This window comes from Drosophila obscura, unplaced genomic scaffold, assembly GCF_018151105.1.
Source record: "Drosophila obscura isolate BZ-5 IFL unplaced genomic scaffold, ASM1815110v1 contig_181, whole genome shotgun sequence".
Taxonomy (NCBI): Eukaryota; Metazoa; Arthropoda; class Insecta; order Diptera; family Drosophilidae; genus Drosophila; species Drosophila obscura.
In genome coordinates this window covers 643,256-666,104 of record NW_024542769.1, presented here as the reverse complement: position 1 = coordinate 666,104, position 22,849 = coordinate 643,256, and the positions used below count along the sequence as shown (strand labels likewise).

At 41.9% G+C, this 22,849-nt stretch overlaps 1 protein-coding gene across 8 annotated transcripts; it reads right to left on the bottom strand.

Annotated features, from left to right (window-relative positions):
* Positions 1-342: 342 nt before the first annotated feature.
* LOC111071508 (translational regulator orb2-like) lies at positions 343-22,787 on the bottom strand. 8 transcript variants are annotated; one of them, XM_022362899.2, is made up of 13 exons: positions 21,837-22,140; positions 21,444-21,632; positions 18,756-18,862; positions 18,279-18,673; positions 17,353-17,414; positions 3,446-4,954; positions 3,165-3,375; positions 2,831-3,097; positions 2,547-2,771; positions 2,394-2,465; positions 2,111-2,299; positions 1,656-2,050; positions 343-1,591 (listed from the first exon to the last, which is right to left on the bottom strand). In XM_022362899.2, exons 3-13 carry the CDS (start codon positions 18,778-18,780, stop codon positions 1,165-1,167), a joined length of 3,777 nt encoding a protein of 1,258 aa, XP_022218591.2. In that variant the 5' UTR covers positions 18,781-18,862; positions 21,444-21,632; positions 21,837-22,140; the 3' UTR covers positions 343-1,164. The 8 variants fall into 8 exon arrangements, with proteins under 8 accessions (XP_022218591.2, XP_022218594.2, XP_022218590.2 ...); XM_022362902.2 differs by having other exon boundaries at positions 21,841-22,140; XM_022362898.2 differs by lacking the exons at positions 21,444-21,632; positions 21,837-22,140 and adding an exon at positions 22,480-22,787.
* Positions 22,788-22,849: the final 62 nt, after the last annotated feature.

Sequence of the window (22,849 nt, the reverse complement as noted above, 5' to 3'; positions counted from 1 at the left end):
TGGAAAGTGGAGGCAGAAAATCAGAAAAATTAGAGCGATAAGAGAGAGCAACGAAATAAAAAGAGAAATTAAAAAAAGCAGCGACCTTCTGCGGATTTCTGTTAGCCTGATATAAGCCGATCTGAAAATACATAATCTCGGGTTTGAGCGCCACCAAATTCAGGGCGGTTGTTGTACAATAATAACAGCAACAGCTTTTGTTGTACAACAATTAACCAAAAATTTGTGTGCCGATCTGGGCGTCTTGTCAACGGAAAAGCTTTCTTTTCAAGAATCAAGGAATTTTCCCTAGTCAAAAATATACAAAAATAAAAATAGTTCAAAAATTTTGAATTTAAGCCATTTCCTTTCGTTTATTTATTTAAAAGGTATACACGTACATACATAAGTACATATGTTGTATTTACATATATTCATGTGTTTACTAAAGTTAGTTATTTTGTTTAATTCTTTTCACATAAGTCTGTAAATGATATTTCAGTTTTCAAGGGAACTTTTGCAAATAGTTTTGTTTCTCATTTGGCAAACGGAAGTACGAATTCGTTCCTTTCCTGCTTACGAGTAATATGTATGCTTATTTTAGTTAAAACGCTTTAAGTACATATGTATGTATAATGATTGATGATAAATGAAACCACACACCGGAAATAAAATCGGTTATTATATAAAATTCACACGCATTCTTAGCAATCTAATTGAAATACAATATATTTTTATATATTTATTTACGTAGTTAAGTTAGTTGGGAAGTTATTATATGCCTGCATTATGCTATTGGAATAGTTGTCTTGTTGACGTCACAGAGCGGCTGTTAAAATGCAAGTCATAAGCCTTTGACTTGTCTGATATAATTGTAAGTTATAGTACGATTAGTTGTACAGATAAACAAACCTAAGCTACTTAGAATAATATGGATGTAGATTGTTCTGGAGTGTGATCGAAATAGGCGTTTAAGCGTTTTTTAACTTGTCATTTGGAATCAATCTTCGCTGCTCATCGTCTTTCTGCTCTTAACGGCTAAGTACACGTGGTGGGTGCCAGAGAGATCTCGGATCTAAGCTAAGCTTCAAGTTAATCTCGGAAATAAGATATAATGTGGAAAATCTGCACACACTTTGTGTTAAATTCAGATGATATAAAAAATGATAATCTCCTTTTTGGTATTCAGTTGGGCGATGCTGGCGACTCGTCCTCGTAGCTGGGTTTGGCCAGGAAGGGTATGGTAAAGTCCACCATATTCGGGTAGACCAAAAACTTGTTGACAGCCTCGCACAGCTTGCTCTCAATGACGTTGGTAACAATGGACCAGTCGACGGACTTGTCGCCCACTTGGGGCTTGGTGGATATCCACAGGCGTGGTGGCCCCCGGAAGCACACCCACACCCGATCGGAGGGCGGGGGCGGTATGTTGATTGTCCCACGGGCCACCATACCCTTGAGATCTACGCGCAGTGTGATGTTGGCATTCATGTTCTCCATGGCTCGCTGCACGTACGGCAGCTCGGTGGCATATTGGAACAGATTTGAGGCGGCTATGCGGTCGACGATTTTGAAGATGCGTCGCGCGTTCCCCGGCGAGTGCTGGAAGAATCTGAAACAATCGCAGTGGGCATATTTTAGCAGGAATTCAGCCAGCATAGACCAGGAGAACTTACTCAGTCCCGGCCGCATTCTCAGTGGCGGCGCCCGGCGGTGTGTTTTCACTTTCGGTGGACGAGCCACCCGTGCTCTCGCCATCGCTGTCGTAGATGGCACTCCTGCTGTCTATTGTGTCATCGTCACCCAGATTGCGCCGATCCTGAGGTAGATCTGTCGACGCCGCGCTGGGACCGCTTTCGGCTCCCATTGGTGAGGCCTTGGTCTTGGCGCGGATTCGCAGCAAATTGAGTTTGGTGGTCACTGTGATATGGGCCAGTCCTTCGTAGGTGAGGTCTGCATCCACCCACACACCGCGCTCGTCCAGCATAGGCTGGGATACCCGATGGCACAGCATGGGCGAGTCGCCCATATAAATGTTTGTTATGATCACCTCCTCCATGAAGCTGGGCAACTGTGGGGAGAAATCATAACCATCAATTCTAAAATTGATTTTCTGACTTATTACACTGACCTTAATGGAGTTGAGCTTCTTCTGCATAAAGTCCTTTATCCTCTCTTGGAGCGACGCATCATGCAGCATGCTGAAGAGACAGCGCCCCAGGAGGACATTGGCCCAGACAATGCTACCGGAGGGGCCCAGAAACAGGGACTGGTCAACGCCCTTCCATAGCTCATCTTCCTGTCGCTTGGCGCGGCGATTCTGTGTAGAAATATCGTTCATTATTTAGTCTCCAAAGTTCTTCGCATATTCAATTGTAAATTGAAAGAAAATTAAACCATAAAAAAAAACATACTTTCTTTTTTTCAGAACCATACTCGAGGCGCGCACTTTTGGTCACTGGGATCTGGGTTTGACGGCAAGCTTTCTACATAAAAATGCAAATCATAAAAACCAAAAGAGAAAGAAAACTACAACAGAAGAACTGAAGGGAGAGAGGGAGCCGCACCTGGTAGACGGTCATGAAACGAACATAGTCCGCAGGATTCCTAGCCACATCGGAGTTCATGATCATTCCCTCGAAGGGCTCCTCCTTCGGCGTGTCGGGAAGTAAATCCTCCACAGTTATCTCCTCGAACTCTACTTCGGGGGTCTGCTGATCGTCGATCGCATTTGAGGCAAACGACACATCGCCCACGCTCCGATCATCGCTCAGATTATCCTTTGGGCGCACCTATGGGTAGTGCAGAGTATATATAAACGACTGAGGGATCGAAGTAGCTCCTTACACACTTTGAGTCCACCCATCGCACTGACCATGCGCACTGCCTGCCTGGCGGCAGCCATCTGCAGATCGGTGTCCTCCACAAAACGTGCCATGGGCACCTGCAGATCCTGCTCATGGACGCGCCCCTTGCTGGCGGCCTGGAAGCGGCGATACCAGTCCTCCTTCTCCCGGTCACAACGCGTGAAGAGCAGCAGGCGAACCTCATCGCCACAGGGCACAGTGATGTCGTTTAGCTCCGTGTCCGGATTGACATTATTCCGTAGTTGCTGCAGCTGCAGGGAGTAACGAGAAGTTAGATCTGCAATCCTTACAGCTCGAGTTAAATAGATTGACCCTCACGTCTGCTTGCATCACAGTTGCTGCGAAATCCTGTTTATCCTGATCCTCGTGGGGTGGCGTCGAGTCAGGGGCAATTGTTAGTGATGTGCGTGCCTCCTTGGACTCCAGCTTGAGCGTTGTCTCCGACAGAGATTCAGTTGAGAGACGAGGCGTGTGTGAATCACAGAGGTTCTTGATGATCAGCTGGATGGGATACTTGCGATTGAAGTAGCTGCAACAGAAGAAAATGCAATAAGCGTGTTGAAGGGAGGTTTCGTCCTTTCGAAGGGTTAACTACTCACCGCTTCTTGGCCAGGCCCAGGGGAAGCAGCTCAATGCGGCAGTCCCTCAGATCGTAGGAGCGATGATCGGTGAAGAGGACCTTTTTGCGATCGATGGGCTGCTCGTTCCACATACTGCGCTTGGGTATCCTCGCTTGGGTGCCGGACATCTTCAGGATGCAGCCATCCAGCCGCACATAGATGGACCGCGTCAAGTGGAAGGAGAAGGTTTGCGGGTCGTAGCTGTCTATCTCGTTCATCCAGCCCGAGTAGGTCTTGATCGTCTTGTGCTCCTCCGCAGAGGGGATCTCGCAAATGGGCATGTCCTCGTAGTTGGGTATCCTGAACATCACCCTTTCCGGGTGCGTGGAGAGCATAAGGTGTTCGAAGAGCCGGCGCAGGTGTTTGCCGCAGGAGTCCATCAGAGCGATGAACAGTATGGTGGCGAATACGCCACGCAGGAAGTCCTGCATCGGCAGGATCATCAGCACCACCAGAGAGGCCCCCAGCACAATGGGTGTGGCAATGGAGGCGACTGTTCCGCGATGGCTACGCCACCCGCTGACGCTGATGAAGCTTCCTCTGGAGAAGAAGCTGAGCCGCGACGTTGATTGCGGCCTATCAAAGGACACTGTGGGTTCAGGAGCAGCAAAAGGTAGGGTCAAACTTGCACGGGGCTCAGCCCCATCCCTTCCGCCATCCCTGTCATCAGTAGGCCCCTGCTCTGGCGAACCCGCTGCTTTGATCGCAATGGGTATCAAATCCTCCAGAACCTCGACTCCAGACTCAATCTCCACATCCTTGCGAGCCAGCAGGATTCCCCGTTTCTTCACCTTGCCACTGGCGATGGGAATCTCCGTGGCCGATTCCGAGGCAGTCTTTTTGGCCTCGGCTGCTTGCTGGCTGGTCGATGGCTCGCTGCCCGCCTCGACTACGTTGCGCCTGCGCAGAAAGCCGCTGCGCAACGAGCCGGACGTCGCAATGGGGGTGGGGATGATGTCCTTCTTGCTCATGGCTGCAGCCTGATGCTTTGCCTTCACCTTGGACTTGATGTGGGCCAGGCCACGCCGCAGGCGGGAACGTTCTGCACCCGCTACGGGTACGGCTGCGGCAGCACCAACGTCGCCGCTGCCCAGGCTGCTGCTGTCGTGCTGCAACTGCTCGGCCTCCGCATCCGAATCGGAGTTCTGTTGATGGTGCTGCTTATGATCCGGGTCCAGCGGCAGATCTTCGCTGATAGATGGGATGCACTCGGTGTCCGAGTCGGGCTCGGTAGGGCTCCAGCCAATGGACGGTGGGTCGGCCACAATGATTGGTATCGCGGCTGTTGAATGGTGTGACGGCTGCTTGGACGACTTTATCTCCTCAAGGGTTTGTGTGACCTTGCCCTTGATCAGCTTCCAGGTGCCCACTCCACCGCTGGTGTCCACTGCCGATCCCCCGCCTCCACTGTTGATGCCGGCTGCGGTTAGAGCGGCTATCAGATTGGGGCCACTGGAGGAGGGTGAGACGCCTTCAATGCTGCCAGATCTGAAATTTGAAATTTATTTTATTTGTAAACAGTTTGATTAGATGTCATCTACTATTCAAATAATGTTTGGGGTGTGGGAGTGGCTCTTGAGAAGGTAACAAACAGTGGCCCTGAAAAGTATGCTAAGGATAAGGGAGGATTGAAAGTTTATTATTATCTACGTGAGATTGAGACCCGTACTAGAGTCAAGCATAAATCCACCACAAAACAGTCGTCTCTTCATATTGCTTTCACGTTGCAGGTGATTAAAAATGTAAATCCCATGTTGCCGAAAGACCAAGGAACCCATCCAGCATCGCATATTCTCCCTGCTACTCCCTAATTAAAAGATCTTGCATGTTTTATTATTCCAGAAAAAGTATTTGTTTTTTTTTTTATTTATTCGAATGAAGATATATGTTTGTTTGCCATTTTGTTGTTGGTTTTATTTTACTTGTTCCATAACCTCATCATATCCTCATTATCAGGGGGTGTGTGGGTGTCGGAGTGTAGGTTTTTTTCATATCTATTTTATTTGAGTACAAACGCCGATTGTTGGATGCTCATTCTGTGTGTGTCGGGGAGGGCGCTTTAGAAAATGATTTTGCATTGAATATATTCTTTGTATATAGTATAATCGTATATGTATATTTCCTTCATAACGGTTTTACGCACTCGTACTTCTTGTAATTAAATTATTTCATATTTGGTTTTTGCGTTTCATTATTTTAAATTTTTTCTGTTTTTTTAAGTATTTGCATTGAAGTACTGCTGATATTATAGTTTTCTATTACAGTTTCGATTTTTCTGTAGAGATTTTCTTAATGAGGGGGGCCTGGGAGAGAGCTTCTTGCATATGTGTATAATATATATATATATTCATTTTGGTAATTCGTTCATTGATTTTTCCCTCTATTTATTTTACGTTAGTACATATGTATGTGTTATCTATCGTCTGTTATGTGGGGGGAGGAATGGGGGTTTATAACATTTCTCTCAACACATTTTCTGTTATTTAAATTTAAAAACGTCTGGAGCAAAAACACACATGGAAATCGAAATGCTTTATAGGATTTCTCCACTTTAATCCGCACTTTTGTTGTGTCGTTAGAAAACTACAAATGTTTTTTGTTTCCCTCTTAATTTTTTTTCAACTTTAATTTTGTAAAAATTAAAAAATTACGTTTATTGAAAATGACTATAAAATATGGAATATTTCGCTAGTTTCTGGTTTTCTTTTCATACGCGTCATACAGATTACGTGTCTATATATATATTTGATTTACTATATAGTTTTCATATCTGCCAACTTGTTTTTGTTTTCCGTTTACTATTTATGTATGTATGTATATGGTTTTTTTTTTCGGATTTTGTAGTTTTTTTTTACTTGTATAATGCTAAAAAATTATATGCCTTTGCTTGGATTCATTTTATGTTTCTTTTCTGAATATTTTGCTAAAAGGAATTCATTAGTAAGGGCGCTCAATTTCAGTTTATTTGAAGTACTAAACCTTAAATATTGTACATGTACATAGATCTATACAATATACGTTCGTATGTATTATCGCGTTTGCCATTCCGCGGCACAGGCGAAAAAGATAAATTAAAATGGAAGTACGGATGCCGATACGACACCGACACGACACCCGCTTTACAGGCTACAATTTCTCAATTTAATGATTCATAAAATTCTTTAATTATGTTTAAAAGGTACCAAATGTTGTGTGTGTTTAATATTCTTAAATAACCTTGTCTTTTGCTATTTGTTTTTTGTTTATACTATTTTTTACTGCGACCTAAGCTTTAATCCAATTAGCGTAAAGTGGAAATCGAATTCATTTCTCTTTTAAGGGGAACTCGGGCGGGGGCTGATGCTAAAAAATTTACTATTTAAAACGCGATTGGGTTACATTCTTTGTTTGGCTAACTACAAACCATACACTGTACAAAAATTGTGCTACGAAAATACTCAAAAAATAATCCAATTTATCGCTCTCTCTCTCTATTTTTTTTCTTCTCTGATCACAATCAAACGATCGTACGTCAATAAATCCGAAATGAAGAGTATTTCCATCTTTCTTTCGAAGAGTTTCCTCAAATGCGGCTTAGGATTGGATAATGCACTACGCAGGGCTGGATCTATCAAGTGTTTGTGTGTTCTCTATATTTTATTTAGTTATTTTTAGCGTTTATATGAAGCATTTTCTTAAGTTTTCATTTTATTTTTCTTTCAAAAATATTTACTGCTTACGTTTCTTAAATTTCATCAATTGTACTACATGTAAATTTCATATAATTATTAGTTTTTAGTTTTTTTTTTTATTTTAAGTTTGGTATTTTTCGTATAAAAAACACATATTGACCAATTTGTTGTTGTTGTTTAGATGTTCAGTAAACGTTTTTAAGTTTTTAATAAGTTCGAATTCAATACTTTTCTTTTTCAGAGTCTTTCGTATCGTTTAAGTATTTCCATATATTTACTAACAGTTTTTTAAATTTTTGGTTTTATATATTTTGTGGTTCAGCTAAGTTAAAAGTATTTTATTTACATTTTTATATCAAAAAAGTCCATACAAGATATATATATAAAAATAAATAAAACACAATTTACGTTATGTCTGTTTATTAATTGCAAAAACGTTATTTTTTTCTTGTTTTTTTTTTGTCCTATTTTTTTGTATAAATTGTATATATCAAATATTGTTTTATTTTATTTTTTGTTTTTTTTTTTTGTTATACTTTATTCATAATATGTATATGTATAAAAAAGAGTTAAACAAAGTATAAAAATGTCTCAACGTTAAATCTACCAGGAAACTCTACTAGCAACTACAAAACATACAAAAATATATATTAAGAATTAGGCATAAAAAATATTTATATACTCGTATATAGGATGCCATATATGATGGCATAACACTAGGATCCATATAAAAAACAACATAAACATTGATCTATAACAAGATTCTCTATCGAACTAAAAGCTCGGAAATGGGATAAACTAAATGTCTTTGACTAATCATCTGCGCTTCTTGGAATTCGCTCGAGGGAACAGATCAACAGATCAACAGATCAGCAGATCAAAGCTGAAACCCAATACAAAACAACACTGAACCGATTCTTAACTCTATATATGTATGTAGTATAGCACGCTATACAAGATTTCAGATTCCAGATATCCATTCCCATTAGCAGCGAAAAACATTGAGCGGGGTTCCTCTCTCTCTCTCTCCGCTGTATCTCTATATCAACTTTCGTTTTGGTATACAGTAAAATATTTGTATGATAAGTTATAGCTTTAAATCGGTTTTTGGTTTCTTTCGTTTTTTGTAACATTTTAAACAGTTAAAGTAGAAGGTATATGTTTATATAAAAGTATAAAAATCTATAAAATATTGAATTTGACTACATTTAAAAAACATCATCATTACACGCAGTTTTTGTTTTTTGTTTCTTTACCGATTACCGTAACCGTTTCAGTATCCGCTTCCGCTTTGTAACAGATTTTGCCTTTTTAGAGACTAGCATTTCATTACTTTGAAAGTTTTAGAACAACGCATTTGTTTAAATATTTGCACAAAATGTATTACACTACATAGAGCAGGCGCCTGCTGTTATACTCGTATTTGATAATATTTAATTGGTTTACCTTCGATTTCTTTTTTTTTTGTGTTTTTTCTTTTTTGGTGTAGATTCTTTTGCTTTTTTAATACACAATATTTTTTGGTAGTTATTACAAAAAATACAAATTAAAACAAACGAACGCTCAAGTCCTCTAATTATGTAGTTTAAAAAATATATACATATATAGTATATATATTATATATGATATATACATACGTCGTAGTTTAATTTTAATATAAAAATTCTAGAAAAATTGCTATTAATTTGTTGTTGTTTTAGTTTTCCTTTTCAAAGTGCCGCCGACGCTTATCACGCCTTCAACTTGAGTTACAACTTTTGCATGACTTGAATTTTATTTGGTTTTCATTTTTGTTGGTTTTTTTGTTTTGTAAAGAAAGCGCGAGCAAAAATTTGCTAATAGATTTGACTATCATATAATAATATATATATGTATGTGTATATATCAGCTATATCAGATACACATATGCGAATATGCACGTTTAAAAGTCCAAAGCAGCTTGGCTTTTCTTCCTTCCATCCGTCCAACCTTCTGGGTTCTTGGTTTGTCTCGAATTTTGAATTATTTAGTTTCGTAGTAATTTTTGTTGGTAGTATAGAAAAAATATCGTATTTCATATTGATTCTCCTATTCTCTTCTCCTTTCCGTTCCGTTCCGTTCAACAACTCGTATAAATTACAAAATAAGTTTGCCTGTTTTCCCCTCATTTTCATTTTTGATAATTATCCACAAGTATTGCACTTAGTCTAGATATTCCATTTGATTTCGCGTCTAGGATACCGTTTAAGGGAGAGAGAGTACTTCTTAAGAACATGTATGTAAGTAAGTATTGTACAAAAGAGCGCAGACAAACCAATAGCTGCAGTAGAAGTACTGTTCTAGCTTTGGGATCGTTAATATTTAACTACTTCGGTTATACGATTGCACATATCATCATATATACATATATATATGTATATACATATATATATAGTTGCGTATAATACGTTTGAATTGTTGTTTATGAGATAGTATTGCACATAAGTTGTTTATATTTTTAGATTTCCTTTAGATGTTTTAGCATTTGTTTCTTTATGTCGCAGATTTTCAATTTCATTTTCATATTTGGTTTCCTCATCATCAACATCATCATTATCAACATCAACATCATCATTAATTCTCGCCTTCAGTTACAGATTTGGACTAAACTAAGTTCTCAAATAACAATAAGAGTAATAAAAAAAAGTGTATACAAAAAGTTTCTATATAAAAAGTTTGTCTAATACAAGTATTCATAGGGTTGTTAATAATATATGTATGTCATATATCAAAATGGTTTCATACATTACAGATTACAGATATCAGATATATATATCTCGTTTCTAGAAATATCTTCTAGTTTTTTTGCACGTGCTTGTCCCTCCTCTCTCGCGCTCTCTCTGCAACACGCCCAGCAATCAATCGACGGGTGTACGTGTACTCGTACTTATAACTTATAACAACAAAACAATTGGTGGAATAAATAAGGCCAAGTGTGACACTAAACAATACAACAAAATCATAAATAAATCATAATACTGAACACAAGCAATTTTACCCTCTCTCTCTATCTAGCTATAAATTATTATTATAATGGTATTTATTATTATTTCGTATAATGCCAAATGGCAAAAATGCAAACAATTTTTAGTGTAAAATTTGTTTAGTGTTTTGTCAGAGAAGTCGACTAGTGTAAAATTATAAATGGGCCTATATATGATAGGGTCGTTCGGCATCCTTTTCGTGCAGTTATGTAAAAAAAAAGTGTTTCCAGCATAAAGGATAATGCGAAAATCGTAGTGTGTACTGCCCATCTGGCAGTAGCTGACTCTAGTGTCTCTCGTTTTTCGGGTGTGGTGTTTTTATGTATTCTTCGTACGATTTTCGCATCCCAAGAAGAATTTAAATGGATGTATAATGCCAAAAAATCAATGACAAGGTCAACCTGAAGTGGAGGAATTGTGAAGAAGATAAACGATTTATGTGTTCTATAACCAGGCTGGGGTCCGTTTTCAGTTGCTCTCTTACCGAATTCGGGAGACAATCGTTAGCGCAGTCGATAATATTCATGAGTGTATGAATAGAGTGTAGAAAAGTGTAGGAAAAGTGTATATAATTCACATGTTGTAAGTAAATTATCGATAGCGCATAAGATATAGTCGCGGGTGAATATGGTTATTCTAAGGATTTGTGTGTTATTCTCTTCATATGTGTTGTGCTCTATAACCAGGCTTGGATCCGTTTTCGGTTGCTCGGTTACCGAATCCCGGATACAATCGTTAGCGCAGTCGATAACATGAATTCATGAATATTCATGAGTGTATGAATAGTGTGAATGTGTAGAATAGTGTAGAAAAGTGTATATAATCGATTTCACATGTTGGAGAAATATCAAGGATATTAAAAAGTGTATGATTAGTGTAGGTAATAACGCAGAAGATATAACCGATAGCGCATAAGTTATATCGGTGATATTCAATAATGTTGGACGTTCCAAAATAAACAAAATCTCGTTTTGGTTAGATGAGTGTCTTTTGAGTGTTCATGAATTGACGTGTAATTAGGGGGAAAAGGAAGAAACCCCTAATTACAGCGTTCTAGTGTGTTGGTTAGCATTTCATTTGCTCATGTTTTTTTTTTCACAATTTAGGAACTTCGAGGAGGATTCTTTGACCCAACCATGCTCACTTATCATTTTAGGACTAGCCTCGATTGGCATACAGAAGATGGCCTCTAAGGTGGTGGTTTAGGATAACATTATCTACGAGGGGTATACATATATCGTATCATATCATATGTGCCTTATGCGAGGATTTTTGGCTGACTAAAGGAAGTATCTTGAACATACCCTCTGCATTCTTTGATATTTGGTGGTCCTTTGTGAGATAAAATGGCAAACTCTGATGGATTCACCGATTGTAAAAAATAATGTACAAAAAATACTGTGTAGGCGTCTATCAAAATGAAAAACTAAGATTCCATACAGATACTATAAAAAGAGAGAGTTACAAAAAGACAAGCAAAAAAATATCCGATTGCTAAATAAATTAAAACTAAAGCTATGTAGGCGAGTGTTACAAGAACTCATTTCTAGACTCTGCGTCTCCTTCACCCTGCTAGACCCATCCCTAGCCTAGTGGTTGCTTCCTCATTTCTGTTTTTTGTCTAGAATTCACAGTCCAGTCGTCGTCTCGTCGTCGCAGGGACTGACAAATGTCTTTTGCTTGTGGGAGTGTGTATCCACGTGTCTGTGTCTCGTTTTCGTGTCTTATATGCTAATTTACGAATTTCTCCAGCCATTGATCCTGCTCGTGGTCCTGCATCGGCTCCACTGCTGCTACAGCTGCAGCTGCAGATGCCATGACGTATGCGTATGCTGATGTGGATGCTGCTCCTGACTCCTGCTCTAGTGTTGCTGTTGTTGTTTTCGTTATGGGTCTGGGCACTGCCAGCGCTGCGTCCAACAGGCGGTGTCTCTGCTCTCTCTGTTGGCGTCTCTCGTCGTGCAGCGCGGCCTACCAGCGCCGCCGTTAACACCAGCGAAAGGGCACGGCACGGGGCCGGTCGGCGCCCTCCTTGACCAAAGGCTTGTGATACTCCCTTCCTGGACGCGAGTGGATCACGGCCCAGCAGTGCTCGCAGTAGTACTGCAAGCAGGTCACGTTGGCGCAAAAGAAGGGTGCGAACTTGCCCCCGCAGCGCTGGCCCTCGCACTCGTCGCACATCTGGTCGTCCAGGACATAGGGCTTGACCTCCACCCGCTTGTCGATGTCGCCGTGCTGTAGCTGAACGAAACGCGCCGATATGGCGGCTATGTAGCTCTGTTGATTGGAGAAGGCCACGCGCCCGGCACCCTTGGGGTACTTGAGCTCGGGATCGGTGTCGATGCCGGCGTAACACACACCTCCGTAAAGGCGGTCCATGATCATGGCTAGCTCGAAGGCTTTCAGGGGACGTGGCACGCCGCCGACAAACACCGTCTTGCGAGGATCCAGCGACATGGTAGCATCCAGCACGTAGTCTGCGTCGGCCAGGCGCCATGGGCGGATCTGCACGGCCTTGTCCTTGATGGTGGGCGAAGAGACGCACAAGTAGAGCTTGTCCTCGTCCGTGATGCACGAGTCGATCAGCTGCTGCACACTGCTCTCGTCCTGGAAGAGCAGAAAGGCGTAGCCCTTGGGTGGAAAGTACGACTTGGACTCGGCCTTGTGCGGCCAGTCGACGACCAGCGGTCCGAAGCGACGGAACGATGTGGTAATCTCATCCTCGTCAATGTCTGGCGGCAGACCACCCACGAACACCTTCCGCGAGAAGCGGGCCGTGCTATCGCCGGCCCCCTGACCCCCGTTGCCACCCTGGATGGGCGAGTGGGGCGAGTGTGGAGAGTGGCGCGACGGTGAACCCATTTTGAGGGCATTCAGATAGGCCGACGGATCATTGGAGTTGGCCGCTATGGCCATGGCATCCGCCTCGCTCAGGTGCTTGGGTCCACCCAGCACTCGCATCCTGTCCTGCAGCAGGGCCAGATTGTTATCCCCGTTGTTTCCCAGCGACATGTTGCGCATGTACTCGGTCAGCGAGTTATCCATGCCACCGCCACCGCCGCCATGGTGCATCTGTCCATTTGCCGGCATCATGTTGCCGTAGCTGTTGCCCATGTAGGGCGCATCTCCGCCACCAGCGGCACCGGCTGTGGGCATGCCACCGCTACCATTTCCACCGACACCACCATTGCCAATGGACAGAGTCGGTATGTTCATGTGCCCACCGCCGGACATGCCACCGTCCACCATATGCGATCCGGATCCTCCGTAGATGGCCGTCGGCGAGGTGCCTTTGATGGGGAAGGATATGCTGCGTCTGTACTTGGGCGACACGCCCGACATCTGGAGCGGAATGGGCGAGATGCCACCGCTGCTGCAACCCGCCTGTGAGCCATTGTACGGAGATCCTCCGCCGCCACCGCCGTTGCCTCCGCCTGGTGACGAGGGACTGTGGGCTCCGCCATCCCGCAGCTGCTGCTGCTGTTGCTGCTGATGATGATGATGCAGTGCACTCAGATTCGGAGATAGCTGCTGCTGATGCACTTGCTGCTGATGTAGGTGCTGCTGCTGTTGCTGCTGCTGCTGCTGCTGCTGTTGCTGGAGCGGCGGCTTGCTGAGATTGAGATTGGGCGGTAGGCCGCTGCAACTGCAGGGAAGGACAACAAAGATGAAGAGAGGCTTTTACAACATTGGCAATTTGAATGATTGATGATTGTGGATTGATTGTCTGTGATTCGGATTCCGATTTGGATATATCCTGTATACTACTATGTTCTTCGCATTATAAAAAGGAGCAATTGGTCAAAGATTTGCTTCGGTTAAATACTAAAATGTACAAACATAATAATGCATTTGGATGTGTAAGTGGTGTGTGTGTGTGGGGTGTGCTTAACCCATTGCCGCCCAGCGTTTAAACAAATTAAAGCACAAATACTCAAAAGAAACGTTTGATTTAATCAACTGATAAGACATCTCGTTTTACGGTATATGGTCGGGCTTGGTCTTCTCGGAAGGCTACATACAAATATATCCTAGTGCAGATATCGCAGCTATTTTCACATTCACACACACACATTCACAAAACGACGAATAAATAAATAAAGTCATTATTCTGTGGGATATATATAAGCACTGAAATAATACATACAATTCAGTGTGTTTGAAAGCTATGCCAGAAAAGTATTTTAAAATCTTAGATTCGGATTGCTAAAACTGCTCAAACGTAAATTATAGCCAACTAATACAAATTTCTAAATGAATTATTGCTGTTGAAACGATAAAATAATAATAATTATACCTATGCAAATCTTTCTTTCTGTTGCAACTAGATTTTTGTGGTGTGTATTACAAAAGTGACCGGCCTGTCTGTATAATCCTCATTCAAATCCTGAATTGCTCCTTTTTTTTGTTGTATTTCTTTACATGTATAGTATATAGTATATTCTTTACTCGTACTTTTATTGTGTATATTTCTTTATAGATATCTCTCAGATCTGTTGTTGTTGTTGTTGGCGCTTGTGGTGTAGGATTGCTGTTGCTGTGGTAAATGATGTGGGTGGTGGTTTTTGGTGGCGGTGGGTGGCAGTGGCAGTGGTGGTGGTATTGTTTTAATTTTTTTTTTGGTGGTGGTGGTGACTTGGTTTGTTTGCTAAAGATCCAATCAAAATGAAAATTTGAATTACGCTGGCGTTATTTTTGTTGATGTATATTTGACGTTTTAGAAGGCAGCTCGTTATGGGGTTTTTTTTTTGGATATTTGGTTGGTTTTTTTTTGTTGTTAGTTTTTGTTTGGCACTGTGCTCGCGATATAAAACAACTTTGATTCGGTTTCTTTTCGTTTGGGGGATTTTTCAACACTTTCTTAGCTGCTGCTGCACTGACACTGGTTTAATGGTTAGTTCTCGAAGGAAACGAAACGGCCCAGAATAACAAACAAACCCGAAACATACAGAGAAAGATGTAGATTGATAGATAAAGAGAGAGAGAGAGAGAAGACAACTAAAGAAATCATATACCGACGCGTAAATTTAGTGGAGGCACAGTGGGCGGCAAGGGGGGTTTATACGTATCATATACATACATATGTATGTAAAAATGTATGATAATAGAAAACTAAACTAGTTCAAATCGTTATGTTGTTGCTGTTGCTGTTGCTGGTGTTTGTGTAATTTTGTGGGTCTATTTGTTGGTGTTTTGGCACTATCATGCTAATGGATTGAACAACAACAACAAAAAAACGCACTGCATGTCAAACTGTGAGGCCAGGCCAAGACGCGAGACATGAAATTGCATGGAAACTTTTCATTTTAAATATTACAAACACGTTGCCATGTGAGGCAGATGATAGGATTGATGGGGGCGGCAAGGCATGGGTTTTTAACTGCTGCTGGTTGCTTCCCCTGATGTTCATGATGATGATGATGATGATGATGTGATGTTGATGATGAAATGTGTGTGTAACAAACATGTTGGAACGTGTACAAGTGTAAATAGATAAAAAAAAAAAAAAACCAGCAACAGAGAGGGAAAAGGGATGGAGCTGCTCTGGTGGTTGTAGTAATGGTAGTGATGGCAGCAATGGTACGGTACCCGCCGATGGTGGTGGCTGTTGGCTGGTGCTGGTGTGGTGTCGTCTGCTACGCTTTTGATAAGAGTGTCGCCCCCTCAGGTAACAAGAGCAACAACAGTAACAGTAACAACCCTGACAAGAGGCTGGCGATAACGACAGTGGCAACTGTCGACAGTGTTGAAAAATGCAATTATAAAATGCAATTAACTCTCGAAACTTAATTAAAAAGGTAACGGAAATGAATACAGAGACGGAGAAGCGGAAATAAAAAATAAAAAAACTAAAAAAGAACATGACAACTGTCACAAGAGCTTAGGGATTGGTGTACAAAAATACAAGAAAAAATAGTTAAATCTGATTGACACGAGAAATTGAAAATCCGACAGCAAATAGTCTTTAAGAATACATATACTCGAAGCATACTCGTACTTGTACTCGTATCTACAGTACACACGAAAATCAATAAAGCGAATCAGGCGCAATGACGTCTAGCGATGGGAGGAGGCAGGCAGCTCAGGCATACTAAAGCTCAGGTGGTACCAGCAGAACCAGAAATCAAACAGAGCTAGACTTGCTGTTTTTTAATATTTAAAATGAGAAATAACAAGAAGCCCACAAATGAAAATGGAAATGGGGAAAACATACACACACAGAAACTCACAGAAACAAAACTTGGGCGAGACGACGGGCACGTGACGTGACGTTGAGGGGACATAGCGAGAACTCTCCCCCAAACCCACTAAAAGGAACCACCACCCACACGGCCAGACGGGGAGGCACTTGAGCTGAAAGTTGCAGACGGACTTGGGCATGGGAGAGGAGAAAACGTTGCATGATTGTAGGCAGCATAAACAAAGCAGCCTAGCCTGCACTCCACAGATGCTCCACGTAGAACACCACTACAAATGCAGTTGTTGGTGACAAAGCAACAAAAGCAGTCCAGGACCAGGACCAGAGCCAGAATCAGAGCCACGACCAGGCTGGAAGGCAGGCAAGTTTACGGCCATTGGCAGTCGAGGCAACGCCGCCGAGGATGCATTAAAAATGCACAAGTGGTGCAGGACTCTTACAAAAAAAAATCAAAGTCACAAAACTGCAGTAAAGTCATTTTTTATGTCCAACAACCCAACGGTCAACGAACTTCGGGGAAAACTAGTATGTGGCAGAAGGAAATGCCCCAATTGGAGATTAATAAAAGCAAAAAAAGAGCTCCTATTACTAGAAAAACTTTTGGTTGTTGTCCAACACACCTGGGTAGAGGTACTCCAAGGCTAGTAGCTTGCAAAAATTCAGGTTGGAGGCATTCCAGCAAACGCTTTTGATATACATTTTTAATGTTGGTGATTCCGTTTAGATTTGAGAGATTTCTCTGCAGTCAGCAGCAGGAAGCACATCAGCGGCAATTACTGGGAATACCACTATTATGTGTGTATGCTGTATGTACGAGTACGAGTATTTATGCATGCAATTTCTATAAATGTGTATGTGTGGCAACAACAAACAACAACAACGATTATGTTAGGGCGTTTTCAACTAGTTTTTTGTTTGTTTGTTGGTTAGTGTACATTTAAGTCCCTTCCCCACCCCCAAGAAAAAAAGGAGAGTGTTGTAACATGTAAGCTTGTCGTGTGGGGAAGCACTCACCTTTTGCGATTGAAGAAGCCACCGCCTTGCATGTAGTTATTGCGCAGATTTACTTCTTCGTTCTGATCGGATACAATGCGGCGACAGGGAAGCGTTCAAAGGGAATGAAAAGAAAAGAACATTTTGCAACAATGAGTAATATTGCCAAATGATTTTGCAACGAGCACATCTGTTGCAAGTTTTTGGCAACGTTCGGTTCGGTTCGGCCAACGTTTGCAGCGGTCAAATATTTATGCGGACCCGTTCCCGCAAAAATAGACAACACACGCGCGCGCACCGCTCACCGCTCTCTGGCAACAACAAAAGCAAATAAAAAATTTAATTTTTTTTGTTTTCTTCTCTTTAAAAAGTGAAACCATTACAGTGGCATGGCAGTGGAAGAGGCAAATCAGAGAATAAGTGTACTACTAATTTGGGCAAGCAAATGCTAATTGCCAACTGCCGCACCGACAGACGAGTAAACGAATGAACGACTGAAAGATCGCGTTCTGTTCTGTATAATTTATGTTTAATTGCGATAAATCGGTTCTGCGACAAACGAAACTAAATGAATCATAATTTGAGGCTTTGCATTTGTTGATAAAAACGTAAACAAGAATGAAAGTCTATGTTCTGGGTGTCGAAGGTTTAGATACCCTGACTTTTGTATGGCCAATGATTTTGTTTATATTTTTCTTAATTATTTAGATGTGCCAACTATTACTTGGAAAAAATGTTCTTTCCGTTCCGTTGATTTGTACAAATTTCGCATAAGGGATAGGGCACATCATTCGCGAATGTGTATGCGCCACCCCCCCCGGTACTAAATGATATATTTTCAGTAATAAGAGTGATCTTTGAACAGCCAGGGATTAGTTTTAGCAGAAAGGCTTTCTTTTATGCGTTACAGCCTTTCGATTGCTGCGATAATTTTGATTGATACTCACGCTAAAGAGTGCCGCTTGCATCTGTTGGTGCGAGGGGCTGCTGGAGAGGGAGTCGCACGTCATTCCGGCGGCATTGAGGCCCATTCCGTTGTTCTTCATGCCCATAAGCGTGGGTGATGCATCGCCACCTCCACTCGCCCCACCGCTGGGACTGAGCTTGTTCTGGTGGAAGGACTGCAGGATGTCTTCCAGCGAGTCATCGTTGGCATTAAAGCGCACTGTGATCGGCGTGCTGCTGTTGCTCAGGCCGGGCGGCGACTTGGATGATGATGCTGTCGTCATGCCGCCACACGCTGTGTTCGAGGATGTGGGCGATGTGGCTGCGGATGCTGACGCGGATGTCGATCCGGACAGGTTGCTATTGCTGCCACTGGCACTGCTTGTGGCACTACTGGCTGTGAGGAGAAGGGGATGGGATGAGAAACCAGGTCTGTTGTTAGCTGTTTGTCATCCGTCACACTTTCTGGCTTCCCTTACCCTTTGGTAACTTGAGCGAGTCCATGGTGCCCGCACCAATGTGGGTGTTATACGGCTGCACTTGAGCTGCCCCGGGGGCTGCGCGTCACTTCAGCTGTTGCCTTAGCCTACATAGAAAGTGGAGCAGAGCAGAGCAGCGCACGTTGGAATTCGGATTGGAATTGGTAAGCATATGTATATCCATTCAAAAAACATCAATCAGTCGCCAGAAAATGTCGGCAAATGAAAAGAGAAAGAAAAATGGAGAAGAAAGAGAGAGGGATTGTTAGATAAGTTAATCATATTTCTGCTCTGTACAATCGGTTCTTCGAAATGTCAACACGTCAACCGCATCCCTCAAGCGTCCACCCCAACCCACCCGAACTGAACGTAATTGCGTTTAAAAATAAATAAAGCATGCGGAGAGGGAACACCAACACACAGCCAGCCACAACAAAAGCAAAAGCTATTTGACATTAATTTTTATTTTCCTATTTTTAAAACCCTTAATATAAGTATTTTACCGCTGACCGTTTCGGCCGTTGATGTTTCTTTCTGGTCGCGCCTCCTCTCTGTTGCCAAACACACATTGAAAATATTCTTTATTACGAGTATATATAGAAATAGAAAGCTGCAAAGATATGCGAATAAAAGTCAAGATAATCGCACCTTAACTGAACTTTTAATGGAACTTTATATCCAAGTATGTACAATCAGATACATATATTCTTGTCTGATGTCGGATTTATAGGCAACCCCACAAAAAAAATATATTATCACTGATTCATCATTGGGGAACTGGCAATTTGTTTCAAGTGACGGACGAGTCGTTGTTTTTTTCTAGTTTGTACGGCCATATAGAAAAAATTGACTATCAGTTCACGTTCCACCTTATATCGGGAACGACGAAAATGCGACGATAAAATTAGCCATTAAATGTGCAATGCGTACGGCGCAAGAGGCAGCGGCAACCACAACAACCATCAATCAATTATTGATAAGCAAAGTGTTATTTTTTGTCTAAAATTTTCTCGTATTTTCTGTTTTATGACTAATAAATGTACACACATACATACATTCAGATACATATGTACATGTACGGAGATATGTCCAGATAATGGGTCTAGCGGTCTAAAATTGTAGCGCAATTCAAGCGAACCAGAAATACCGGGCAAACGATGGCGGCAGGGGGATTACAATTGATCGCTTTTCCAATTAGAAAAGCCACCCCCGAGGGCAAGCGATTTTAGTGGGGCTCCAGATGTCGGTCAAATATGTATGCTCCATGCTCAGCTCTGCCCATTTTGCATACAATATCCAATTTCCCGAGCTTCAGTCTGGTCCGGTCCCGTCCCCTTCCGTTCGTATACACGCACTTCATTCTGGTTTGCGCGACCGGAAAACGTCTATTGTTCGAAAAGGGATGGGAATGGGGTGGACAGTGGGGGGTTTAATTAGTTAAATGCAGAGAGACAACAAAATTGTTGTGCCAATGAAATGGCTCACTCAGGCATGAAAAGCTGACCGAAGGTGCCACCGCACCCCCTACTGGCAAACCCGACCGCCCAACAACCCACTGAGAAAAACAAAATACCCCCAAAAAAAGAAAAGCAGGCATAATCAATACATAATTTTGCCCTACAAACGAAAAGAGAGCCCAAAAAAACCGAAGACGAAACGACGACGTTGCCGCACAGAAATAACAACAATGACAGTAACGCCCCCATAACACACACACACACACACCTTGAAAAGTAAACAAGTGTGTTGTGCCGCCAAAAGCACAGACAGCTTGGCTCAGCTTCAAGAGAACATACGATAAGCTAGAGATGGGTGGTAAGGGGGCTGTCAATGTCACGATTTAATTGGAAACAAACTATAGAGAATCCTACCATATGTATCCTATTGTATTAAAAACAGATACAATGTGCTAGAGATGTGAGATTTTAAAGATGTCAAAGTTACGAATAATCTATCGCATAAAAATACAAACTATGTTATTATTCACTGGGAAACGATAAGATAAATATCAATCGTATCGAGTCGTTAAAAGGTACTAGTAAACACCTCCACAAACCTACTCAATAGTAGTGAGTTCTAAACAGTCTTGATATTTACTATTAGCTTTGGAGCATACAAATAAAAAAAAAACAAATAATCGCCCATCTCTAGCTGCGCTTTTATTACGCGATGCAGTAATTCTGTCCGTTTGCCGTCTGTGTCTGTGTGAGTGCAAACAAATTTGGTTGAAAAACTCTTAGCAAATGAAGTTTGTTTGCTGCCTGCCTCCACTGCTTTTGTGTGTGTGCAGTTCTATTATCACGTCTGCAATTAGACTTAAGTAACTGGGCCAAGTTGCAGCTTTTATCCAGATTTCAACGCGCCCACCCTTGGCAAGGGAAGAGAATTTGGGCTGGGGGTTGGGGTCTAGGGAGATTTTTTAGGGGTTTATTGCGGTCTTTGCTTTGCTCAACTGATTCGTTGCCGTTTTGCCAGTTGCCCCAATTTCAATTGGTTACGTACGTACATATACACACACACACACACGCGCGCACACTATGAGATCTCTCAGAGATGAAAGCAACCCTGGTTGGGAGCTGCGCGAGTCCGAGGAAAAAGTAGGCCAAATAAGTCCGAATTTAAAATATGATTTTGACAGGTGCAAGAGCTACGCACCGCACCGAAAATTCGGCACTAATAAAAACTAACCTTTTGTTTTTTTTCGTATTGTTTTTTTTCTTACGTTGCTGCAACCGATGCACAGCAAGAGAGGCAGGCGACACACGAAGGCGAACGACGACGGCCGAAACTTTCAGGTGCAAGTTTTCTTTTCGCGTTAGTATGCGTGTGTTACATTTCCGGGGGTGCTCTTACTCACACCAGCAAACACTCGCGAATCTGTGACGTAGATGGAAACTACTCAGTGTGTTTTCTTCTCTTCGCTATTATCCCTTTTTTTTCTTTTTTTTTTTTTGCAACAGCAGCGAAAATTCGCCTGCTTCGGGAAATCCCCTTAACTATTATGCGATGCGATGGCGTTTTTCGTTATGAAAATTCGTTGCTTTTAATGCGCAGGATATTATCCCACTTTTCACCACTTACTTACGATACACTGCAAACGAAATTTGCACACACGGGACACACACAAGTTTTGCGGAAAAATTTGGAAAAGCACTGTTAATTTGTTAAAATGTTTTAACTATTTACACTAGAATTTTTAGAAAAACTTCCAATTTGAATTTTTTTTCCGAGCTGCTGCACCGTCCGCTCGCCAGCGAGACGACTGTGATATTGAAAGATTTTCACTGCTGCCTGCCTGTTCAAAAGGTTTGTGTTGTCGTCGACGTCGTCGTCGCCTACTTTTCCGACCGACACGCACGAGAAAAATCAATCATTTTCAGTTGTTTTGCTTGTTGTTGTTTCGAGCTTTTCCAACAACAACAAGCAGACAGCTGCTCTGGCGCAGTGCTGCCATGTAAGCGAACTACTGCATTACAGAAATCGATACATCGATATTTTAAATGCCCGCAATCGGTCCATCCGCCAAGGCAATAAATAAAAAGCTAATTAATAGCAACAATTACAGCTACAATAAAAAAATCTTTTGTTTGCAATCGCAGCGGTATAATATTATATAAATTAATGGATGTCTGGCAACCCCACAGCTGATTGTAGCTGCAATGCATGCAGGCAAAAACACAAGAAAAGCGAATTGAATTGAATTATATAAAACTGAACTACTTACAATATCAACAATGCAGCTCAGGCTCCGTTCCGCAATTGTTTAATGAAACTTTTGTTTATATCAGACACCAGCATCTATTTTTTGTCACCAGCCCCACACACTCGCGCTGCGAAACACTACTGCTTTGCTTTTTGTTATTACGGAATTTCTTTGGTTTGTTTTTTTCTTAAAAAAAAGCGCACCCACAAAATATACGCGCACCCAAAGTCTGATTTTCCCCGACGTGTGTTTTTGTTATAGATTTTACAAAAATATGTACATTTTTAATTGTGCGAGAACGAGAACAGGACAAATTCTAAACGTCGCGACGTAGCTTGCTGCTCCACAAAAAACAAACAGGTGTAGGTTTGTGCCCTTTTCAATCGAAGCT